The 24,085-nt window shown below is 53.5% G+C and overlaps 1 protein-coding gene across 2 annotated transcripts; it reads right to left on the bottom strand.

Annotated features, from left to right (window-relative positions):
• Positions 1–489: 489 nt before the first annotated feature.
• LOC121442322 (stAR-related lipid transfer protein 3) lies at positions 490–23,560 on the bottom strand. 2 transcript variants are annotated; one of them, XM_041643826.1, is made up of 15 exons: positions 23,425–23,560; positions 9,246–9,518; positions 6,644–6,721; positions 6,281–6,358; positions 6,106–6,159; positions 5,110–5,227; positions 4,831–4,929; positions 4,547–4,602; positions 4,097–4,189; positions 3,250–3,312; positions 3,045–3,140; positions 2,665–2,744; positions 2,479–2,583; positions 1,518–1,611; positions 490–1,111 (listed from the first exon to the last, which is right to left on the bottom strand). In XM_041643826.1, the coding sequence occupies exons 2-15, from the start codon at positions 9,465–9,467 to the stop codon at positions 1,007–1,009; spliced, it is 1,341 nt and encodes a 446-aa protein (XP_041499760.1). In that variant the 5' UTR covers positions 9,468–9,518; positions 23,425–23,560; the 3' UTR covers positions 490–1,006. The 2 variants fall into 2 exon arrangements, with proteins under 2 accessions (XP_041499760.1, XP_041499761.1); XM_041643827.1 differs by lacking the exon at positions 23,425–23,560 and adding an exon at positions 23,390–23,407.
• Positions 23,561–24,085: the final 525 nt, after the last annotated feature.

Genomic DNA, 24,085 nt, shown 5'->3' with positions numbered 1-24,085 from the left:
TCTGAGGGAAGGGAACCTAGAAACTGCTCAGCCTGGGTGCTGGTGAGAGAGGGGCTAGGTGGTGTTTCTCTCAAGGGCTTCCAGGCTCAGCTCTGCAGTGAGGCCCAGGTTCCATAGCAAGTAAAACTTTTATTTTATTTTATTTATTTATTATGTATACAACATTCTGCCTCCATGGATGCCTGCAGGCCAGAGGGCACCAGATCTCATTACAGATGGTTGTGAGCCACCATGTGGTTGCTGGGAATTGAACTCAGGTCCTCTGGACGAACAGTCAATGCTCTTAACCGCTGAGCCATCTCTCCAGCCCCAGGTAAAACTTTTTTAAAAAAAAAAAATAATTTATTTTTGTGGGGAAAAGGTCTATCTGTGTAGCCCTAGCTATCCTGGAATTTACTATATAGACCAAACTGGTCTCTAATTTAGGAGATACCTGCCTTTGCCTCGTAAGTGCTGGGATTAAAAGCATGCACCACCACAACCGGCATTTTATTTTTTTATTTCATGTTTTTAAATGGCTCAAATTATTACAAAGGTCCCCAAGGAGGCCTTGGGAGAGGGGAAGGACATGGAGAGGCAGAGATGCGGGACCATCCCATCGCCCCACGTGCCCTGACATCCCGCAGTGTGTACGCAAAAGGGTCACAGACCCTTTCGCTAACAGTACAAACCATCCTAGCAGTCGGAATGGAGAGAGTCTTCACCTTCGCATCAGCAACGGGCAAGCCCTGTCCCTGTGACCAAGCTGAGATCCCTAGGGAAGCATGGCGGGAGTCTCCTCCTCCAGAAGGCAGGAGGGACTGCCCTGGTTCCTCCAGCCTGGGGTACCCCAGAGTCCACATTCCCGGGCAGTACCCGTCAGTGGGAGGGTATGGCCCAGGGAATGAGGTGCTACCCGCTGCTCGGTACGGTCCTTCGTGAACAGCAGGAAGCCCAGAGTCTGTCTTTCCAACTCTGAAGGCTATGGCAGCAGTACCCTGGCCTGCAGGGTGGCGAGGGAACACTGTCAAGCTCGGGCCCCCAGCTCTCCAATGCGCTGCCGCAGGTGAAAGGCGAATTCAAACATGGTGGCCGCAAGGCTCTGGTGGATAAGGTACCGAGGCAGGCGACCCTACAGGGCAGGAAGAAGTCACAGCACAGCTAGCCTTCAACAGGGTCTCCCATCAGCAGCTCGCACTAGCAGGGGCATCCTGGGCCAGAGGGCCGATGTAGCTCTGGAATTTGCTTGGGCCCCCTGTCCTTTTACTCACAGAGGGAGGAACATGCTGTGACCACACAAACACAGCCAGGTTGGGGTGGGCTGGCAGCCCGCCATCCTTGCTGGGGACCCAGGGATCGGGAATAAGAAGGGCATCACATATGTCCCACAACTCAGGGCTAGAAGGCCACCTGGACCTTGCCACCAACCCAGTAAAGGAGACTGAAAGTGGGAGGTCCCTGAGTAGGGCAGAGAGGGGTTAAGGTCACATAGCAACCAAGACTCCATTCCACAGGGCCTGCCGCTGCCATGACCTCACCTTGAGATCCGTGTTAAGAATCCAGATGAAGGTGCAGACCCGGGGGTTGCTGGCTGACTTGAGCACAATGAAGCCTCCAGGACCATTCTCTCCCCTGAGGAGGGAAGCACCACAGGGGGCGGCTGCTGCACACCTCAGGTCCCCCAAACCACCCTCACCCCAGTCTCGGTCCAGCTGGACTGTGGTGGAAAGAGGGGCATGGATGACAATCCCTGCTTCAGTGCGGCTCAGAGCCAGTGCCAGGGGCGGCAGGACCTGCCCTCCACCCACACCCATCCCACAGTGGCAGGGAGCCCACCACCGTCCCAGTCCTTATCCGCTGTGTACAGACTCATGAAGTAAGGTAACTGTGACAGTGGCCTAGGGTGGCATGGCCTCCAGAAGAGGGAGCCTTCCCAGGAGGCAGCTGGCCCGCAGGCTGCTCTTCACCTCCCATGGCCTTTTTGCTGAGCACACTTAAGCTACTGCCACAGATAAGGAGGTGACGCAGAGGACACAAGCCTGCCCATCTCCTAGCAAGGCCACGGCAGCACCACAGAGCCCTAATCTGAAGCTCGTGAAGACAGCTCTGCTGGAGCCACCTCTTGGGGTCACCCCAGGAGTCTGATCAGCCGTGGAGGGGGTAGGGCAGCCCTCCCCGCTCTGGCAGCACCCGGACAGTCAGTGAGGACAGTTAGTCAAGGCAGAAAGGTATAACCCAGAACCCAGCACCCCCGCCCAGCTCCTCGGCCCATTCCTGGGACTATCTCAGCCAGGTGCCCACCACACATACACCCCCTCCGCCTTGGTGACGGCGGCATGGTTCCAGGCAGCAGGATTAGCAGGATTACGGCTGAGATGGGCAAGGCTGGTAGGCCGGGAACAGAACAGGGCTTTGGCCTCAGACATGGAGGGGAAGGGTTGTTCCAGGTGTACACACTGTATCCTGAGTGGGTCACAGCTCGAGGGAGGCCAGACTCACCTGACATATTTGTGCGTGGGGGGCTTGGCACAGTGTGTGGTAGCAATGCCAGATGACAGGTACCGGTCTCTGCGCCGCTCAATGCGCCGGACATTCACAAAGTCCCTGGAGGTGGGAGGTAGAGGCAGGTTAGAACAGAGGTCCCGAGCGTGGGAGGCTTGGCTAAGAGAGGACCTAGGTGCTCACCTGGGGGACACGACGCCACCTGCAGCCCCAGATGACACATCATAGGAGATGAGGGTGCTGTCCTCCACCCGCTGCAGGATCTAAGGGCCAACCAGGGAGATCTGAGGTACAGGGGAAGCCCCGACATTGCCCGGGCACCTCAGCATTCCAAACCAGCCTCTCCCTGTCAGGGACGCTATGCTATGAGGCGCTGTCACCTATGGGCCCAGGGCTGGGTATAAGGTAAGCACACTGAGCCTCTTGCCTCATGGCCTTCTCCAAAGGAAGCAGAGCAGCACCCACTATATACAGAGAAGCTAGGTCCCCTGGAGGGAACGGTTAGGTGTGACTGTGACCGATCCATGTCATAAGAGGTGGCAAGCAGGACCCGGGTGGCTCACCTGGCAGGCAGTCACTGTCTTATTCCACAGCACCATCCTCTCGGGCTGCAGGATCACTTCCTGGTACACCAGCTCAGCGGGACAGGGCAGGAAGGTCTGCAGGAGGGGGTCATGGCTGGGTGGTGCCAGAGAAGCGACCCCCCTCTAGCGGGGAGATTTGGCGGCAGGACCCCAGCAGAGCACAGGAACCCCCTTCTCTACTCACCTTCAAGATGAAGGTCTTGCCATGGAAGGGAACCTCAATGGTGTACACCGTGTCCCCATACTCCTGCGGCAAGGACAGAAGGTGACAGGGAGGAGGGTGGAGGGCACTGCTGGGGACGGGAACTTGTGGCATGGGAACAGGTGACAGGCCAGGTAGGTTTCCAACAGCCTAAGGTGAAAACCCCAGGACTCTGGGGACATCTGGGCAGCCTTCAGAACACGGTGACGGCTCTAGTGAGCAGGACCACGTGCAGAGGTCAGCTCTGTGCTCACATTGAAAGTCAGCTCAGCTGTGACTGGAACCGTGACAAACCAGAACCACAGCTCCAGGTTGCCAAGGGCTGCCAGGGGAACTGGCCAGCAAAGACCCGGGCATGCTTCCCTGTTTCCCCAGCTCGCTGCAATCTTTTTAGATAATGCTCTTTTGATCATGAAACAAAACACCACACATGAGACGCAGGTTGGCTTCCCCTCAAAGCCTGAATCCCAGGAAACCAAACATCAGGGAGACGAGGCCTGGGTGGTGGAAGATGGGGAGATAGAATCCAGCCCAGCGTGGCCTCCGACTGAATGGCTGGACCCCAGGCTGCAGCTAGCTCCAACTCTGTATCCACCACCTCCCTGGGGCGGGTTTTCGTTTACTCAACCCTCAGGTTCACTTCTTAGGGCTCAGAAAAAAGGGTGAAGACTCCTGCCACACACAGGGAGTCAGGTGGGCAGGGGCTCCTGTGGGCAGGGGCTCCCGCCACCAGCAGGGGTCAGGTGGGCAGGGGCTCTTGTAGGCAGGGGCTCCCGCCACCAGCAGGGGGGTCAGGTGGGCAGGGGTCAGGTGGGCAGGGGGTCCTTACATTGCTCCTCTCGAACTTCCAGTTCTCCTCCTGGGCCAGGATCTGATCCACCACTGCCGTGGCTTCCCTCCCCTGGCGGATGTACTCCCGCTCCTAATGGAATAGAGAGGGGTCAGCGGGGGGTCTGTGCCCTCCCGGCTCAAGTCTGTTCTTTCTCCACACACACATTCCACAACCCTTCCTTCCAGAAACCTGTCCAGCTGGATGTGGGGTTCAGGCTGGTGCCCCTGACCCTACATGCTTTCTGTGGTCTGCAGGACTGGCTGTTCCTGTGTCCTCGGGCACAGGACGGGCCAAGGGGCCTGACCAGCCCGTGGTCGGGCAGATACTCCAATAGACAGGCACTAACTGGCACTCAGAGGTCTTTCCTCTGCAGGGAAATCTGTCCAGCCTGGCAGAGCACAGCACTGACCCGTTCCCAGGCAGGGGTGGAGGTGGGCAGGAAGATACCTGGGCAGAGAAACTTTTCTTCCCAGGGACTTCCTCATCAGATTCGTTGTCAGACCCTGCAGGGAAACAAGAGCAGATGACAAAGGCAGGGGGTGGGGAGCGAGAGGAGGAGGTGGAGGGGTTCAGAGATGAGTGCAAGAGTGTGGGGGCTAAAAGTGTGTAGGAGAGGGTTGCTGGCTTTCCCCAGGGAGCCAGAGAGAAGGAACAGAAAGAACAGACCCAGCCTACCTGGCTCCCCACACAAGCCCCTCCCTAGAGGCAGCTCCCCACCCAGCAGCTCTCACCTGCAAAGGATTCTGGGGGAGAGTAGAACTGGCCCTCAGACAGAGCACCGGAAAACAGAAGAGGTCCACGGGCAACAGCAGCCTGGGCAGCAAGATACCCTGCAGAAGGAGACATGGGCAGCCATTATCCCCGGGCAAGCTTCAGACTCATCCTCGCGCTTAGAGAGGCTGATAAGGTGGCAAAGGGGCTCAGACCGACTAAGGCATGCTACTCTCCCACTCAGAGCCGAGAAGACCTTCTCAAACCCAGTCCGGCCAAGCCTAACCCCCAGCACTCACATCTCTCCTCTTCAGCCTCCTGGGGTAGGACTTTGAAATCAAGGAACCAGGTCTCCAACCAGGCCAGGACAAAAGAGACAATGGGAAGTAGGTAGCCGAATGCCCCTTTGCTGAGCAGCTGAGACAGGAAAAGAACAAGGCAGGAGGTTACCCCAAACCTAGAGCCCCCTTCTGAGGCCACCAGCTTAGAATAGTCGGACTAGTATATACCCTACGTTTGGTAGCAGCTATTTAGGGACTGGCTATGGCATATGTCTCTAAGATGAATTATATGTGTGGCAGGAAAAACTGATTCTGGCTAGGTGTGTCTCAGGTAGTAGAACGCTTGCCTAATGTGTACAGGCCTCTGGGTTCCAGCCCCAGAACTTTAGAGATCAGCGAGGTGGCACCCGCTTGTAATCCCAGGTTAGGGCAGTAGAGGCAGGAGGATAAGTTCATGGTTACCGCCATGTGAAATCCTGCTTTAATGAAAAAATGTCAGGGGTGGTGGTGCACTAGGGAGGCAGAGGCAGGAAGAGTTCTGAGTTGGAAGCCAGTCTGGTCTTCATAGTAAGTTCTAAGCCAGCCAGGGCTACATATAACAAGTCCCTGTCTCAAAAACAAGCAATTAAACAGGACTGGTAGTGGTGGCATGCGCCTTTAATCCTAGTACTCAGGAAGCAGAAGCAAGAGCACCTCTGTGAGTTTGACGCCAGTCTGGTGTACACAGCAAGTCCCAGGACAGGCTCCAAAGCTACAGAGAGCAACCCTGTCTCGAAAACCAAACAAACAAGGTTGTGTGCGTGCGTGTAGAGAAAAGATTACTAAACCTCAGGGTGGCAGTAGTGTAAGTCGGGGAAGCCAATAAGGACGACTCCTTGCAAATAATGAGGAAGAAGATCTCCTCCTCTCCGCCATAGCAGAAACAGACACCCCAACCCCTGCAGAAGAGAAGTCCACCCTCGGGGTAGATGCCCATCAGACCAGCTAGCGCCTGAGCCAGCCTGAGCCACTGACCTCCGAGAGGATGACCTTGACGATGAGGAACGCACTGGACACCAGGGTGGTGACCTGCTGGGCAGACAGCAGGGCAAGGGGGAAGGCGGAGGCTGGGGAGTGAGTCCTTCCCATGCAGCCCTCACACCAGTCCCTACCAGGGGAGGCCTCAGAGTTGCCACAGCGGGCATCTTACCGCAATCACCCACCAGTGCCGGAGCCGCAGCACAGCATAGCCCAGCAGCAGCCCAGAGAAGCGGAAGAAAGCCAGAACCTGGTGGAGAGGGGCGGCGGTGTAACATCAGGTGCCGGCTGGCCTCCACAGCTCTGCTGCAGTGCACCCCCACCTCAGGTGAGGACAGTGGCATGTAAACTTCCTACTCAGAAGTCCTCTCTCTGCCCCAACCTTGGGCTCTCAGAAGGTGGGGCCCTGCTTAGGAGCTTTGTGAGGTCTGAGGACCACCAGGAGATAGAGCTGCCCCTCCCCTTCTGGCTGTGTGTGGCATGCAGAAGGAGAACCCAGCCAAACTGCACCGTCTTGGAACCCGGGGTCACTCACAAAGATGTCAAAGAAAGAGCTCTGGAAGCTGTAGTGGATGATCTCCTGCTCCAGGTTTCTCCGGATGCCGGTGTTGGTCTAGGGAGGAAGACAGAGGGGTTCTGAGGTCCTGCCCCACCTCAAAGGATGGTGAGGAGCCCAAGCCAAGGGGATCCAGAGGAAAGTTAGAAATGATAAGCCACCATCCAGGTGGGTGAGGCTACAAGAGAGTTGAGCCACCAGCCCAAGACCTCAGGCAGGCCACACAGGCCAAGCTGGGTTCAAGTGTACTGCCTATAAAGGAGGCCTGGAGGCCGGTGGGCTGTGCAGGGGAGGTGGTAGACCCACACAAAGCTAGCAGACGTGTCCTGGAGACGCCTCTTCTGTAATCTCATTTCCTTCCTAGCACCGTGGTTCTCCATCTTGCCAGCCACCATCCACGAGGGGGGCTGGGCTGGGCAGTGGTGTTAGACAGAGCCCCAGGTAGCAAATCAATGAATTAGGTTTGTGTTTAATGGGTGAGATCCATCACAATGCTACTGCTGTGCCTTGAGAAGCCAGCAAGGAAAGTCAGCCCCTCGGCTTGCTCCTGTCCCTGCCCAGTCCACCATGGATCTTCACCCAGAGCCTTAACACCATGGCACAGATGCCAATGTCCAGGGATCTGGGAGACTAGGGACTCTGGACAGATTCCAAGAGCCAGACTGTATCCCAACTCCTCAGAGGGGATAGACATGCACCCCTGAGAAGGGAGGATTTTGGTAACGGAGCCCCAGAGGACCCTTAACAATCTGCTAGACTGGAGGTCCCCCATTCTGGCAGGTCATCTACACATTGGAGTGCTTTCCTGGGGGAGTTTGTTTGATCCAGGCTGGCTTCCAGCTCACCACGTAGATAAGGATGTCTTTAAAATCCTTGCCTCTGTTTCCCAAGTGCTACGATTACACGTGTGTGTTACAACCAGTTTGGGGACACCTGTTAAAAGATCAGGCCACTGAGCCTGGATCTTGGGGTGAGCCAACATTAGGGACCTTTAGAAATCTCCTAAGTGAGGCCAATAAGACAGATCGGTTAGTAAAGGTGCTTGCTACCTGGTAATGAGGACCTGAGTGTCTAGGTCTGACCCCAGTGCACGGGAAGATGGGAGAAGATAACAGATTCCACAGGCATGCGCCCCCCAACTCACTCTCCCTCTCCCCTAACATAAAACAAAACTAACAAACTGAACACCAATAACATCTTCAGGCAGGCACAGGGGACACACCTGTAACATCCGTGCTCAAGAGGCTGAGGTGAGTGCATGACTGAGTTCAAAGCCAGCCTGGGTTACGCATGCACCCCATCTCAAAAAGACACCTTTTCTCCCCTTTGTCTGCCCAGCAAAATGTCACACTGACTGCACTAAGAGTTCAATCCGGTATCCTGAATCTTTTCGTTACATCTGTGTTACAGCAGTGTGTTTGCGGGATAGGCTCTCTCGCATCGCATCGCGGGAACGCTCAAGGCTGCCTGATGACTGCTGAGCAATCACAGCTGTCAGCGGAAGAATTTCAAAAGCAAAATTATCAACATTCTCCCAGATCTTCTCGGGTTATAAAATATGCATTGAATTAGGGGTGTGGGTGAGCTGTAGGGCTGCTTGGATGCTATCTGGGACCTTCAAAAGGAAGACGCCCGGGACCCTAGAAGCTCAGCCCTGTATCAGTAACATAACCCAGTGCCCTCTTCAGTGGTTCCTGCATCACCCCCAGGGTACCAATTCATCTGACCCACCCTCAGGGCTCTGCCTTACCCTTCCAGTTCAATGTGATTAGAGGCAAATGGACTTCTTGCCATCTTGCTGCTAACTAACCCCTTCCCAAACTCTCCACTTATACCAAGAAAGGCAAGTCTGAGACCTGGAAAAAGGATGTTTGCCAACTCTAACTCTGACTATGAACCCACGCTAACACGGGGCCCTGGGGACTGAGACCACACATTAACAGAGAAAAAACTGAGCGGGGCCAGGCCGGGAACACCCAGTTTCAGGGCTTCTGACTTTGTGTATGCTGAGGTTCAGTCAGAAGCATTATTGGGGTGTGGACATTGCACTCTGAGACAGTTTCATCTCCAGGCCACCAGGCAGATCCCCCCAAACCAGGGCCACTAACCAGGAACTGGGAGTTTTCACCCCACTGTATTCTCTGCCTTTAGCACAGCACCTGGGGCACCGCAGGGCCTCCGAGCACGTTTGATTAATAGATGGATGAACTTGAGCCAGAGAGCAAAGTAAGGCAGAAAGAAAGAAAAAAAATATCCTCTGCTCGGCTGGCTGGAGGCATTTCTCCTCCTGTTCGCAGAGTCACCACTAGGGGGCAGTATGATGCAGAAGCCGAGCACACAGCTCTGGAGCTAGAGATCTGTTGGCATTCTTGCTGGGGAGCCTAGGACAACCCCTCTGATCCCCTCGCCCCCCAGGTACCGTTCCCTCTCTTTACGTGGAAAATAACTACAGCTATTCTTATTTTCCGTTCTCCACTTAACTCAGATCAACTCCATGAGTGAGGCCCAACGACCCTCACATGCTGCAAGCAGGTGGACTAGGAAGCAGGTGAAGGCCTCCCCCACGTGACCCCCAACTCACATTTAGCTCGATGATCCATAGGAGGGAGATGAAGAGCAGGTCGAAGGTGACAAAGAGACAGAAGGTGCGGCGGACGTCGGAGATGGCCCTGCGTCTCTCCGGGGGTGGTGGGATGAGGTGTGATGTCAGGCTCTGGCTGCGGGACAGGGAACTGCCCAGGGAGGCCAGGGCTGGCAGACTGCGCTCCAAGTCACAGGCCAGCTCACTAGGCAGCTTGCTCATCCTGGTGGGCCCCCACGTTGAAGTGGGGACAAGGAGGCCTCAGCCGCAGGGCTAGGGGAAGAGGGAAGTGGCTGTCAGGGCCCTGGAGGTCCAGGAATACCACCTCCCAGGTACCCTACTCCCCTGTCCTACACCAAGGCCCATAGCTCTGCTCAAATCCTCTTATGAATAAGGCATTATGAGGCAGCAAGATTTGAGCATCCCCCTTGCTCAGTCCTGCTGCCTGAAGGTTCTGGGATGCCCTAGCGGGGCACTTACTCTGGATCTTGGGGCTATAGTCTGTTCCTGCACTCGCTGAAGCTCAGCCCCAAGTCCTGTCAACAGCATCTGGCCAGCCCCCACGCCCAGGAGAAGAGGGCCCCAGGCTCTGTTCTTTGTTCTCACAGGACAAAGCCACATTCCCTCCCAGCGGCAGGCCGGCCCCTCCACCCCTAATCCGTGGCAACTGGGAGGGATTCTGGAGCCTTGTCTCAGTGGGTCTGGACCTAGCACACCTTGGTCCCTGCTCGGTAGCTCAAACACCCATGCCAGGCCCGACTGCTGCTAGCTCTTCACCTTCGACAACCCTTCCTCACAAGGCAGCTGGAGGAGTTGTTCAGAAGCAGAAACCTCCCTCCCTCCACCTCCCACCCTCCCTCAGCTCCCCAAATCCTGGCAGGAGGGTGGGTGAGGTAGGGTGGGCACTGTGCCCAGCTCTGCGAACTGGGCAACACCCTGACCCCTGACTTATCACAGCCACTTGGGCCTTTGGTTGCGTCCCTCCATGTGGTAGCCTGGTCTGTCTCCAGCCCTAGAGTCTGGCCTTCCTGTTGTCTGGAATGTTCTTCCCCAGCCCTAAGGCTCTGCCCACACAGTGGCCCTTCCCAGCCTCCACTCACAGTCAGGCACCGCCCACCGTTTCCCTTCCTTCAGTGAGCTCACTGCTATCTGAAATCTCATCTTCATGCTTTAGCCTTTCTCCCACTGGACAGTGACGTCCAAGGGCAGGCACAGGGCTTCGGTTGACTTGGTCACTGCTGTCTCTCAGGAGCTGGCACCATGTGTGCCAGACAACAGGTCCTTCCTAACTGACTGTTGGATACATGAACACTGCAGAAGTCTCCTGGCCCTCAGCTCCATGATGCACAGCAAATCTAATCCAGGGTTGTTGCCCACAGTCCGCATGGCCATGGCCACCTTTGTGCCCAAGCAGGACAGGATAGATCTTCATATCGGTGAGACAGTCAAGGCTCTGGAACAAGTGGACGTATCTAGGCCTGAGCCTCCTATGCAACCGCAGAAACTCTGATGAACTCAAAGACAAAGTGAGTCTCAGTCCTCTGGTGCCACAGAGACCCCATGACGAAGTTCCAGGAGGCACTGATCTGCTGAGCTCCCTGGGTAGGGGCAGAGAGCAGCTAACTCCAGCACGAATCAGAGCAGCAGCTGGGGGGGGGGGGGGGGGCTAGTGGAGGGGGAGTCCTGGACATCTGTCCACATTCACAAAGGTGGATGGAGCCACCACCCTCTGCTGGTGTTGTCGATTTTAAACTTCTTTTCCCTCTGACACTTTCCGGGTCCTTAACCTACCAAGTCCTAAAGGGGACTCAGTTTGTGGCCAACAGAGGGTTCACCCTCTGCCTGAGCAAACCCCACAAACAGAGGCAGACAGACTGCTCTCAGCAGAGACCCCAAAGTCACCTGAAAGAACCTAGGACACCCCAGTACGTGGTCACCTAGAGAGTGCTGGGGGAGTTCAGCTCAGCTCCAGAAGAAGCCGTCAGTAGAGGGGATGTGACAGGCCAGGGCCAATGGGACTCGCCAGCATCCATCATGGGCTCGATGCCAGACTGGAGACTCGGCACATCCCTCCCTGTGACACAGCTCCAGGGCTAGTGACATTTTCTCGTGTGCTCTCCCACTCCCCCTGCCTCTCTGGCTTCATCTCCTCCTGTCTTTCACAAAGTCACCTTCTACCAGCAAATCCGCCATGCTGACAGGAACTCTGCAGTTCAGAGCAGCTTAGAACCCACTTTTGTTTTTTTTTTTTGTTTTGTTTTGTTTTGTTTTTTGTTTTTTGCTTTTTTCGAGACAGGGTTTCTCTGTGGTTTTGGAGCCTGTCCTGGAACTAGCTCTTGTAGACCAGGCTGGTCTCGAACTCACAGAGATCCGCCTGCCTCTTGCCTCCTGAGTGCTGGGATTAAAGGCGTGCGCCACCACCGCCCGGCTCCCACTTTTGTTTCTTCCAGACAGGGTTTCTCTGTGTAGCCCTGGCTGTCCTGGAACTCGCTCTGTAGACCAGGCTGGCCTCGAACTCAGAGATCCGCCTGCCTCTGCCTCCCGAGTGCTGAGATTAAAGACATGCACCATCACAGCCCAGCTGTTTTCTCTCTTTCTTTTCATCTTTCTCCCAGAGATTTGAAGGACAGGGTCTCCTGTAGCCCAGGCCTGTGGAGCCAAGGACAGCCTTGAGCCTCTGATTCTTCTGCTGCCACCTCCTGAGTGCTAGGAATAAGGCATGCACCACTACGCTGGTTCATGCTGGAGAGTGAACCTGGGTGCTAGTGCATGGTGCCCAGACACCCTGCCAGCTGAGCTACACTCTCAGCCCAGTTTGCATAAAAGAGAAATGTGGGCTGTGCGGAGTGATGCGGGCCTATAAGCCAACTGAGAAAAGAAGACAGATTCAAGACCGGCCTGGGATACAGAGTGAGATTCAAACTCCCCCTCACCTGACGCACAAAAACCCAAACTCAAAGCAAACTCTCCATCCACAGGAATTTGGGGTGGTGACATAGCCCAGAAATAGAACCCCTGACTGGCATGTGCAAGAAACCCACAGTTCAACCCCCAGCATAACAAAGAAGTAAAAAAAAAAAGGAAGAAAACAAAAAAACAAAATTTAAAACATAGAAGTATCATGCCCTCCCCAGCTTCCGGAATCCAGAAGTCTACATTCAGAGTTGTCTGAAGTGTTCGGCTCCCCTGCTTCTGGCAGTGTGGTGCCAGGCAATCTGGTACTCCCCGGCTTGAGGGCTCTACTCCACAGTCCTGCCCAGCACTCTCCCATGTCTCACCAGTCACACAGAACCACTTCCTGGGTTAGGGGCCACTCGCTCCAGGGTGACTGCATCTCATCTGTGACAGCCCCATTTCCAGATAAGGTCACATCATGTAGTACAGGGGTATAGGACACATGCCTTTCCAGAGACACAATACAATCCATAACTATACCCTATTTTTAAAATTATTATTCCAGGCCGGGGTGGTGGTGGGCATACCTTTAATCCTAGCACTCAGGAGGCAGAGTCAGGCGGATTGCTGCATTTGAGGCCGGCCTGGTCTACAGAGCGAGTTCCAGGATAAGCTCCAAAGCTACACAGAGAAACCTTGTCTCAAAAAAATCAAGAAACAAAACAAAAACGAAAAGGTGCTTGCTGCCAAGCCTGGTGACCTGAGTTCAATTCCTGGGCCCTCACTTGGTATGGTAGAAGGGGAGCACCGACTTCCACTAGATACCCTCTGACCTCTACATGCTGTGGCTATGTGCCCCTCCCCCCATGCATGCATGCACATCCAAAATAACAGGGCTGGAGAGGTGGCTCAGAGGTTAAAAACATTGTTTCCTTTTTAGAGGACCTGGGTCGTCCATAATGGTGCTTGCCTTTAAAGGGTCTCTGTGAGTTCAAGGCCAGCTTGATCAACACAATGAATTCCAGGACAGCTAGAGCTACACAGTGAGATACTATCTCAAAAACAAACATGAATAAATGAATAGATAAGTAGGTAAGTAGATAGATAGGTAGGTAGGTAGGTAGGTAGGTAGGTAGATAGATAGATAGATATATAGAGAGGACCAGGGTTCAATTCCCAGAACCCATGTGGCAGCTCAGAACCTTAGTTCTAGGGGATTTCACATCTTCTTCTGACCTTCATGGTCACCAGACATACATGTGATACACAGACATACATACAGGCAGAACACCCTTACACATTGGCACTGCCTCCCGAGTGCTGGGATGAAAGGCGTGCGCCACCACCGCCCGGGGCCTTATTTTGTTGTTTTGAGATTGGGGTTCATGCATCCAAGGTTTGCCTCAAACGCTACAAGTAGCCAGGGATGCCTTTGAATTTCTGACCCTCTTGCCTTCCCCTGCAAGATTAGCCAACACTCTAACAGCTGAGTTACTGCCCAACAGAGCAACCTTCTTCATTTGCTTATAAAACTGACTGTTACTTTTTTAAGACTAGTTCTCCCTACCTAGGCCAGGCTGACCTCAAACTCAAAATCCACTCTTGCCTCCTGAGAGCTGGAATTCACAGTCAAACCACCACGCGAGCCTTAGTACTCTATAAATACCCTTTCCCCACCCTGTACTGGGGATCGAAGAAGGCTGTGTGCGGTGCGTGCCTGGCAAGCACTGTGCCGCTGGACTGTATCCCCAGCCCTCGCAACTGCAGCTGACAGATGAAATACATCTTACCGAATCCATGGCCTATGGACAAACATTTATATTTGTAATGAGCAGAAACACTACATTGTGTTACGTGGTATGTGTACATTTTCACGCTGTCGGGAGTCTATCTTCCAGATAAGAATTCCCTAGAAGCAGTATTGCTGGGTCATCCTGCATGTGTGGTTTTGTTAGGCACTGCCAAATTCCCTTGGCAGTTGGCATTCCTGGCGTAATGTATGAGAACGCCTGTTTGCCCACAGCCCACGGGAAATACTGTCACCCATGTCTGTCTGGGCCTTCATCTCCATTTCTCCCCCACTCGGGAGCCTCTCTCTGCACCCCAGCATCCCTGTGCCTCTCCCTTCCTCTCTCATCTTTTATTCTCCGCCCTCCCCCACTTTGCCTAGCTCACTTCTCAGTGCTGTGGCTTCTCACATGGTCCTCTCCTCTTACTGGCATCCCGTCCCTCCCTGGGCACAGGACTTCGGTGGCAGCAGCTTGGGTGTGAGACACACTTGGAGCACAACCGCCCTGAAACTCACACCCAGACATCCTTGTGGAGGCGAGAGACTCAGAGCCGAGCTGAGAGCAGAGGTGCTGGGGGCCTGGGGGAGCCGAAGATGCCAGCATGTGGGAGCCACGCACGGGGGCTTACAGAATGGCTGACAAGAGGCTGGCCAAGAGCCACCCTCCTCACAAAACCACCTCCAAATCCCCAGAGAGCTGAAGTGCCGGTCCCCAGAGGAGACCACAGGCAACTCTGAGCCACTATGGCAAGGCCTTATTTATAAACTTCTGCTTCTAAACAAGAGAAACTAATAAATAAATAAATAAATGAAACTTTATCTGAATCTTTGGACAAAAACCAAAGATTCCTGGTACCCAGGTGTGGCTAAGGCAAACTTAGCATGCACAGGGTCCTATCCTTAACTTACAAGAACCAAAATCCAGTCTATTGTGGGTAGTGGCTGTGAGAGACCCACACATCAGCTTTTCTCTGGTCCCAGCGTCACCCTGGAGACCTCCTGGGACTCAGCATGAAGCCTGGTTCATCCAACCTGCCCTTAGGAGTCCCCTACGCACTTGTTCAGCCCAGAGGACAGACGCTGGCAGCCATCAGAAGAACAGCCGGCTGGAGACAGAAATGAAGCCCCGAGAGCGGCACCCCGCCCCCAAGCCCCCTGCCTGCTGTCTCCGGCCCCTCCCAGGCGCCTCCAGAGGTGTTGGGAGAGGAGCGCACGCGTGGCATGAAGCAGCAGCCCGCCTGGGATGGCTGCAGACTTGACACCTGTGTGCCTGTGGAAGCTGAGCTGTGAAGGCTTGGGAGAGCAGGGTAGGAGGGGCCAGAAGTTCTGTCACCCACCCTAGGGTGGAAGAGGAAGGGGGGGGAGGGATGGTCAAAGCAGGTGTGTAAGCCCAGGGCGGTCAAGCTCTGGGCTTCCACTTCCTTCAGAGGCAAGGAGGGAGGGGTCACCGCAACCTCACTCGCTACCCCAGCCTTCTTTCTCTGACTCCCAGGTTACGTGGTAGAAGCCCAACTTGCAGCGGGCTGTTGAGCTGGGCGGCAGACTGCGGAGGAAACAAATACAAGGAACGGATGCAGGATGCGGCATTGTGGTCAAGCCCAGCTGCCCAGCACGCACAGCCCCAGCACTGCAGCCAAAACAAATAAATAAGTAGAATGGATAGAGTTCAAAGTCTGGCTTGTCCCCTCCCGGGCCCTGCAACCCAGGGCAAAGCAGAACCTTGCTGAGACTCAGTCTCCCCATTTTCACTGTTGTCGGCACGGCAGGTGGAGCCCCGAGTCTTACACGGAGAATCGGGAATGATAGCCACAGCTTCCGAGTGTATGTTTAGTTTCTTTTCTGAGACGCGGTCTCGTGTATCTCAGGCTGTGCGGATGACAATGAACTCTGATCCTCCTGCTTTAACTCCCGAGTGCGGGGATGACAGGTAAGAGCTGCCGGCCTCTGCAGCGAGCACTCTACAACTCCTGAGCTGAGCTGCATCCCCAGCCCCAAGCTGTTCTGTTTTGTTCTTAATTTGATGTATTTTTTATTTATCATGTATACAATATTTTGTCTGTGTGTATGCCTGCTGGCCAGAAAAGGGCACCAGATCTCATTACAGATGGTTGTGAGTCACCATGTGGTTGCTGGGAATTGAACTCAGGACCTTTGGTAGAGCAGGCAATGCTCTTAACCTCTGAGCCATCTCTCCAGCCCCAATTTGATGTATTTTATGTGTGTGAGTGTTTTGCCTGCATGCATGTCTGTGCACCACGTGTGTCTGGTGCTCTCAGAGGCGAGAACAGGGCACTGGATCCCCTGGAACTGGAGTTACTGAGGGTCGTAATCTTCCATGCAGGTGCTGGGACTTGAACTTGGGTCTTCTGGAAGGGCAGTCCATGCTTTTAACCGATCTCCAACACCTCCTAAGTTGCATTTTTTAAAAAGCATTTACTTTATTATTTATTTTATGTGTATGTGTTTGTGGATGTATGCACTTGCACGTGGGTATTCTTCAAGGCCAGAAGAGGGTGTTGTATTCCCAGAGCTGCAGTTACAGGCAGCTTTTAGCTGGGAACTGAATGAACTCCAGGCCTCTGAAAGAGCAAGAGTTCTTCACCGCTGAGCCATCTCTCTACAGCTCACAAGCTATAAATAGACAATATACTTAGCACACCTGGACTACACACTTAAAAGTGTTAACACCGGCAAACTCTGTTACCTGTTTTATCACGCATACCGATTCCTTGCTCTCCTGCCCATTGGTTCCTCACCACCCCCAAGTTTTACAAGCCTACCTTCTACAAACACTGGAGGCACTAAAATTCTAACCTCACAGGGATGCTATTTGTATAAGTGTCAGAGGGGAGGGAGGGCTTGGTTAGTGGCTGAGGTGCATAGGTAGCCAATAAAAGGGCAACAGAGAGCTTTGTTGTGGTGTGTTGAGACTATGCTCACCACAGGACAGATTAAGAGACACTCCAAAAGGCTTGGGTTCCAAGCTGTACTCTACAATCAACCTGCTGGGTGCCACAGAACTAGCTCCCCAGCTCCTCATTCTGGGGGATACAGAAGGCCAAATCCAACTCCAGGCAAAGGTAGATTCCCAGGCTAGGGTGGGGGCAGAGGCTGGGATCTGCCCTGGCTCCCTGTAAAGGGTCTTAGGAAGTATGCCAGGATGCACTGACCCTTCCTGTTACCTTTCCATGCAGATGAGGGAAGCAGTAGGAAGACCCCCAACTGTCAAAATTGGGCCCTTCGGTGGCAGGATCACAGACAAGGTTCTTATAGCTCTCTTCCCCAGGCCGGCCAGAGGCCGCAGCCACCTGCCTGCAGCTCCCAATTCGGTGGACTACAGCACCCAGTGGGCACTTCCTGCCCAAGGCAAGTGTGTGCCATGTGACTTATTTGTTAAAGCCTCGGTTTCTGTACCTGCTGTACCCGCTCACTGGCAGCATAGTGTTGGCCTGGACTGTCTGGCAGTACAAGGAGACAGAAGTGCCTGGAAAAGTGGATTCTACAGGAATTCCAAATACTTCCTGAGGACAGACAGGCAGTCCATTCCAGGAGGCACCACGCTCCCCAAGAAATGTAAGCCTCTGGTTTGATGTGGGGGACTCTAACTTACTACAGGAGAGTCAGAGGAGTCAGGTGAGAAAGGGGCTCCAGGCTGGGAGGAGGAGCACTCACTGGGAGGAGGAGCACTTCTCTCTCCCTCTTCTGTAGACTGGGACAAACATCAGTACCTCCTGGGCACCACAGGGCTGGCAGAAAGAGGGAGGGACCCATTTGCTCCGATGGCTTACAACATTCCTGACACATCTGCCTCTGTCTGCCTCTTCCGCAGGGAAAGAATCCATGAGTCTTTGGGTCAGGATGCCCATGTTAAAAGTGAGTAAGCAGCCAGGCTAGAGACAGGCTTTGGGTCGGAAAGACAGGCTGGCCTGGGGCCGCCTGCAAGCACAGAGGTGAGCCCAGCTGGTAGGGGCTCGTGCCTCCCTATGCACACTGCCTCCTTCATCACACACACACACACACACACACATACACACACACACACACACACACACACACCCTAGGAAGGAGGAGGTTGAGTTCCCAAACCTGCCCACTGCTACCTTATAGACGGGCCCAGCTGACCCACTCCAGGGGTCTCTCCACTGAGCTGAGACCTAATACAGGGGAGGCTCTGTAAGCCCTCAAGATCAGCAGCCATTCAGCCTTCACCTGGGGAGCCAGGGCCTCCTCACCACATCCGACAAAATCAGGCTCGACTATCAGTTCCTTCCATGTCAGCCGGCCTGAGGCATCTCTCACAGATCCATCTCCTTCCTTCCACCTTGCACTTGACCAGAGTCTATTCCTAACGCTAGGTCAGACATCTCCCAAAGGCCCTATCCTCAGTGGCTTCCGGCTCAAGTAGAACAAAGGCCAAGGCTCCCACTCCACGTCACAGCACACCCCTTGGTCTCTTCCCCTCTGAACTCTCCACGCCAGCCACATTGCTCCCTCGCTGTCCCTGGACATATCAACCTTCTTCCAACTCCAGGTTGGGGACTCTTGCACAGCTGTCCCCTTACTCCATCCTGGTTTCTATGGAAACCTCGCTGTAGAAAGAACTTTCCTCAGCCCCAGATTTAAGCTCCCTTCTCTTCTGTTTTCCTCTTGGTCACAGCACTGTCTGTTCTTACACTGTTGCTTTCTATGTTTTCTGCCATCTTCTCACAGCGGAAGTTAAACTCCACGACAGCACTGGGGAGTCCCTCATCGGGCCCACTGCAGCAGGCCCGGGGAAGCACACCAGGGAAGCGTGCGGTGGCTCCTTCCTGACGGGCTCCTCTCTCTGACAGGGGCAGGGATGTGCAGGGTCACTCATGTCCGGCCCTCAAAGCAATCTTCCTGAAATTGAATCCTGCCTGTCTGGCATCCTGCCCTGCTCAGAGCTCTGGCTCCTCCAAAACCAACAAGGGAACTCATTTCCCAGGCACCAGTCGGCAGAGTGGCCGCACCAGGGCAGGGCGGCTGCCCTATGGCAATGCAGAGAAGGCCCTGACTGAGTTAAATCTCTTGGATAAGGAACATTAAGAGGAAGGAACCTCACACTTTTCTCTAGACATGGGGTTTAATATCCTATCCCACTCTACTGAGGGTGACTCCCAAACACAGCACAGCAGGCTCCCCACTTCCTCATTCCAGAACAACCTCCTCCACTACCAGAGAACTCCTGCCCTTCAGAGTTCAAATGTCACTGTCTAAGCAAAGATTTCCTCTACCATGGAGGTTCCTCTGACCTCAGGACTCCAGGTCAGCACCACCCCTATCTCATAGCTAGACCTGAGCTTTGGCTGTCCAGGTCACAGCGGCTAGTCTCAGGCTATTCTATGGGATTGCAGAGAGGGAGCAGGTCTGAGGTCAGCGCCGGACCTAAATAAAAGCCCAAGATTATTTCTTGTTGGGCTGTGTCCTTGACCAAGTCACCAAGTCTCATCCACAGGTCCCTTCCCTGTAAAATGGACATCAAATAGTACCTACCTTTCCCCCCCCTTCTTGACAGGGTTTTTCTGTGTAGCCCTGGCTGTCCTGGAACTCTCTCTGTAGACCAGTCTGGCCTGGAACTCACACAGATCTACCTGTCTCTGCCTCCTGAGGGCTGGGATTAAAGATGTGTGCCACCACCGCCTGGCTCAGAGAGTATCTACTTAATAGGACTTGAAGGACTGAGAAATTCCACCTACATGGTGTCCCTGCCACGCAACGCAAGGCCCTGGGCCAGGCACATACAGCAGGGCACTGTACCCACTTGGCTACTGGACAGGAGGACTCTGTCTCAGGAAGCTTATCAGGAAGTTTATCAAGGATGGTTCTTCTGTCTGGTGACTCCTGCCCTCAGCCTAGGAACAAGTGACCTATTGCTCCCTAACCATACACCCACAGAGGGCTAGGGACATTCCCTGGCCCTGGGGAAGTGGAAGTTTAAGGAGACCAGGGCATACAGCAGCAGAGAGATGCATGGCTGCAAACCCACAGTGATTCCATTTCCCCTTTCCTCCGGCGGAAATGGGGAGAAGAGTCAGGCTAGCACGGGGAGAGCCACTCCTTCCTAGCCGTGGTTTCAGGAAAGCACAGCCACGTGTCAGGTTTGCCCAACACTCCCCACCCCATCCTGCCCCGCCAGAATGCCCCTAGTTCAGTGACTCTGCGGCTTCTGACCTGCTAGGGTTGGCGGCTCAGACTCTACTCCATTCTTTAGTGATACTGGGTAAAAACTGAGGAAGTCCAGTTCCCAGAGTCAGTCTGGAAAGGCCAGTGTCTCACAGGGAGCTGTCGACTGCACAGGCTCCTCCCAGGCCCAGCTCTGACCAGATGAAAGCCCACATTTGCCTCACTCCAGCCAGGAAACTTTCAGAGGGGCACACAACTGACAAAAGGGCATGCTCTCCGCTGTCCTCTGTCCCATTGATATGCTAGCTGCTCTCGTGGACACCACTGAGACAGAAGCAGAGCCTGGGTCATGGCTATGCATTTGAAATTAAGGTAAAGGCTTTAAATCTCTACCAAGTGACTTTGAACCAACCTCCCTCAAAGGCTCAGCTTCCTCATCTGTAGAATGGAGGCAACAAGCATTCCCCCACACCTCCCAGAGAAGGAAGCCTCTGCCCTGGGCAGCAGTGAGAAGAGATCACAGGGAGGAGGAGCTACCTGAGGCCTAGAAGAATCCACCTCATGGGGAAATTGGGTTTGGGGGAGATGCACAACCCTGGAGGCAAAGGAGCAACAGAGGGTGGAAGAATGCTCACTGGTGTGATTCTTAGCACACACACCCGTCCATTAACTCAATACTCTCTTCTGACCGCCAAGGGCATGTGGCATACACAGTGTACAGACGTACATGCAAATAAAACACTCATGTACATAAAAAATTTCATTTTTTTTGAGACAGGGTTTCTCTATATAGCTTTGTAGCCTGTCCTGGCACTCTCTCTATAGACCAGGTTGGCCTTGAACTCACAAAGATCCTCCTGCCTCTGCCTTCAGAGTACTGAGATTAAAGGTGTGTGCCACCGTGGCCTGGCAAATTTCAAAATCTTTTAAAAGGGAGAAAAAAAGCTGGGCATGGCTGTACACGCCTTTCATTCCAGCACTTGGGAGGCAGGTGGATCTCTGAGTTCAAGGCCTGCATGGTCTACAGAGCAAGTTCCAGGACAGCTAAAGCTACACAGAAAAACTTTTTCAAAAGAAACAAACCAAACCAAACCAAAAAATTCTTTAAAAAAAAAAAAAGGCAGCAACAAAGGCCTAGACATCCAAAATGACCCCAAACACCAACATTTTAGGGCATCCCCACGGTATCATCCCTTTCTACTCCAAAGTTTAGGGGTATTTCCTCATAGCAATCATGGAAAGAAGTCACTCCACAGAGAAGGACCAGCTCTCCTTTCTCTGAGTCCACCATGGTCTCTACGCCTGGGTTCTTTTCAACCCTGAATCTTTAGTCAGTAAGTACAGCTCCTGTTCCCGGTACCTTCCAGTGCAAGGTTTCATTTAGGACCCAAGGACAGAATGAGAAGTAAGCCACATCCATCATGAAAAGTCATAAAGAAGAACTAGCATGTTCTTCTGTAAGTCATGTTAACTAATGTGCGCCTATTGGGCACTCAGAGGCCTGAGAGTTTTTTTGTTTGCTTGCTTCTTTTTTCGAGACAGGGTCTCTCTGTATAGCTCTGTCTGTCCTGGAACTCACTCTGTAGACCGGGCTGGCATGGAACTCACAGAGATGTACCTACCTCTGCCTCTTAATTGCTGGGATTAAAGGCGTGCAACACCACTAGCTTGATGACCTGATAATTTTGCCTTTTATGCATGAGCTTTTTCATTTGTCCTCACAACTCTACAAGTAAACACATTACTATCTCCATTTTTCCAGATGAGGAAGTGAGGTACTGACTTGATCATCCAGGTCTCGAGACACTATCAGAATCCAAGTGGTCTGGTGCAGAGGTTTGTATTCTCAGCCATGCTGCTAAGGGTGTTAACAAAAAGAGGCATCCAACCTTTGGGGGTAGAGGGAGGTGGTGTGGAGATTGTGCCGTCTAAGCAGGACACTAGAGACAAGTTAGATGGAAGCCCAACTGACCAGAGAGGAAAGAGGAGCTGATATGTACAAAGACACAAGGAAACTAGAATCTTCTGTGAGCAAGGCACGTCCTTGAGATTTACAGCGAAGAACACAGCCAAAGTGCACTCCCCTAAATCTTGTTAGGGGTTCAGCCTTTCTCCACAGGCAATGGGAAGCAAGCAAAGAACCATAAGGAAGGAAATGACACCATCAGACTTGTGATCTCAAAGTCTGCAACAGCTGGAGTCTGGAGACTAGGCCTCAAGCAGTTAGGACCTCAAGCTGGGTCTGGTGAGAAGCTGGTAACAAGGGTGGTAACAGAGAAGGTTCAGGAGTTAGCTCTCCTGACACCTCTGGGCACACTGAGGGTCAAGGGTGTAAGGCGACTCTGGAGTTCCTCTTTGGGATAAGACAAAAGTGGAGGGATGAATTTACAGATAAAAGATCAGCTAGGAGCTGGGCGGTGGTGGTGCACACCTTTAATCCCAGCACTCAGGAGGCAGAGGCAGGCGGATCTCTGAGTTCGAGGCCAGCCTGGTCTACAAGAGCTAGTTCCAGGACAGGCTCCAAAAGCTACAAAGAAACCCTGTCTCGAAAAACCAAAAAATAAAAAAAAAAAAAGATCAGCTCAGTTTTGAAACACGCACACTCCATCTGAAGTGAAGGAGGAGGCAGAGACAGCTTGACAATTTAAGAGACCCTGAAAAGGGATGTGTGTCGTCAATCTGGATATAGTCAGTAGACCTGAAGCTACAACAGTGGATGAGGCCATCCAAGATCAGTGCACAGAGAGGAGAGCTGGGTCAGAGAGAATGTGAAGCGGTACTTCTAACCTCCTGTCAGAGGCAGGGATAAAAAAAAATCAGGAAATATAAGAGAATCAAAGGGTGGGAGCATGTCAGGAATGAGAACCAATGGTAATAGGCACTTCTGAGGAATAAAGAAAAGTTTAAAGGACCTTTCTGATATCATTAGGAAGTTACTCGTGGATGTTTCCAACCGAAGTTAGAGAAAACAGTGGCGGGCAGAGATGCAGACTATTGATAAGTATGTTTTTCTCCTTCTGATTCTGACCCCTTCCCACACCCAACCGTTGCCCCACAAATACTCAGATACCGACCCCTCGTCTTTCCTTTCGTTATCAAGAAGAATGCTTAGGAAAGCGACCACAGACGCCTCCCAGGCCCTCTGGCTGGGTAAAGACCAAAACACCCGCTCCCCAGCCCCGCGCGCAAAGCAGCAGCCGGCAGAGAGGAAGGGGGCGGAACCCGGAGCGCGAGGGGCGTGGGAAGGGTCGGACCGAACCAAAGACGGACACCGGACAGGGAAGCGGATTCCGTCGGCTAGGGGCAGCTCTCGTACCATCACCCGGTCCCAGCGACCGCTGCAGGACCCACCTGCTTCATGTCACCACGGCCCCAACTCTTCCTGCCTCAGCTGCGGTCCTGCTCCACGGCCCAAGGAACTCCTCAGAGCGGAAGAAGAGCTCCCAGCGGCGGAAGTTGCGCCGCTGAGCCCGCCCCCCAAAGCAACCCGGGATCCGTGTGGCTCTGCAGCTCCGCCCCAGTCCCGCCTCTCTCCACCCGGCGCCTCCGGGACAGAGCCGGAAGCAAAGTTAGGCTGTTAGAGGGTGCAAGAAAGGCAAAGAACTCTAGGGTGTCGTGGTTATTGGACCATACAGGCTTGGCACTGTGGTGTAAAGGGGAAGGAACGAGGGGCGGTCTGTGAGCACAGATCCCTTGGGAGAAATACATTTTTGATTTTTTGAGACAGAATTTCAGATTGGCCTCAAATTCAGAAAGCCTCCCAAGTGCTGGGATTACAGACGCGACACCACATCCATCACACTTTTAAAGGACTTCTGTTTTCCCTCGGCTTTTAGCCATTTCCCTCAGAAGCTAGTAAGTCTCTCATGCTTAAAGCCTGTGCATTTAAAAAGGCATTACGCATGAGAAACATGCTTAATGCATTTAAGGAAAGGCTCGTGGGCAGGACTGGACACCAGAGTCAAGATCCTGACCCTTGAATAACCACCATTTTCCCTGTCAGGGCATACCA

The sequence above is a fragment of the Microtus oregoni genome, unplaced genomic scaffold (genome assembly GCF_018167655.1).
Source record: "Microtus oregoni isolate MIOR12 unplaced genomic scaffold, Mior012 000091F_ref0000469, whole genome shotgun sequence".
In the NCBI taxonomy this organism is placed as follows: Eukaryota; Metazoa; Chordata; class Mammalia; order Rodentia; family Cricetidae; genus Microtus; species Microtus oregoni.
The sequence above is the reverse complement of the archived record's forward strand: the minus strand, read 5'-3'. Positions and strand labels throughout refer to the sequence as shown.

Coding starts and splice junctions, on each gene's coding strand:
- LOC121442322 (XM_041643826.1), bottom strand. CDS start 9,467: ATGAGCAAGCTGCCTAGTGAGCTGGCCTGTGACTTGGAGCGCAGTCTG. Junction 4,930..5,109: donor GGAGGCTGAAGAGGAGAGAT/GTGAGTGCTGGG, acceptor CTCCTTCTGCAG/GGTATCTTGCTGCCCAGGCT. Junction 3,141..3,249: donor GCAAGACCTTCATCTTGAAG/GTGAGTAGAGAA, acceptor CCCCTCCTGCAG/ACCTTCCTGCCCTGTCCCGC.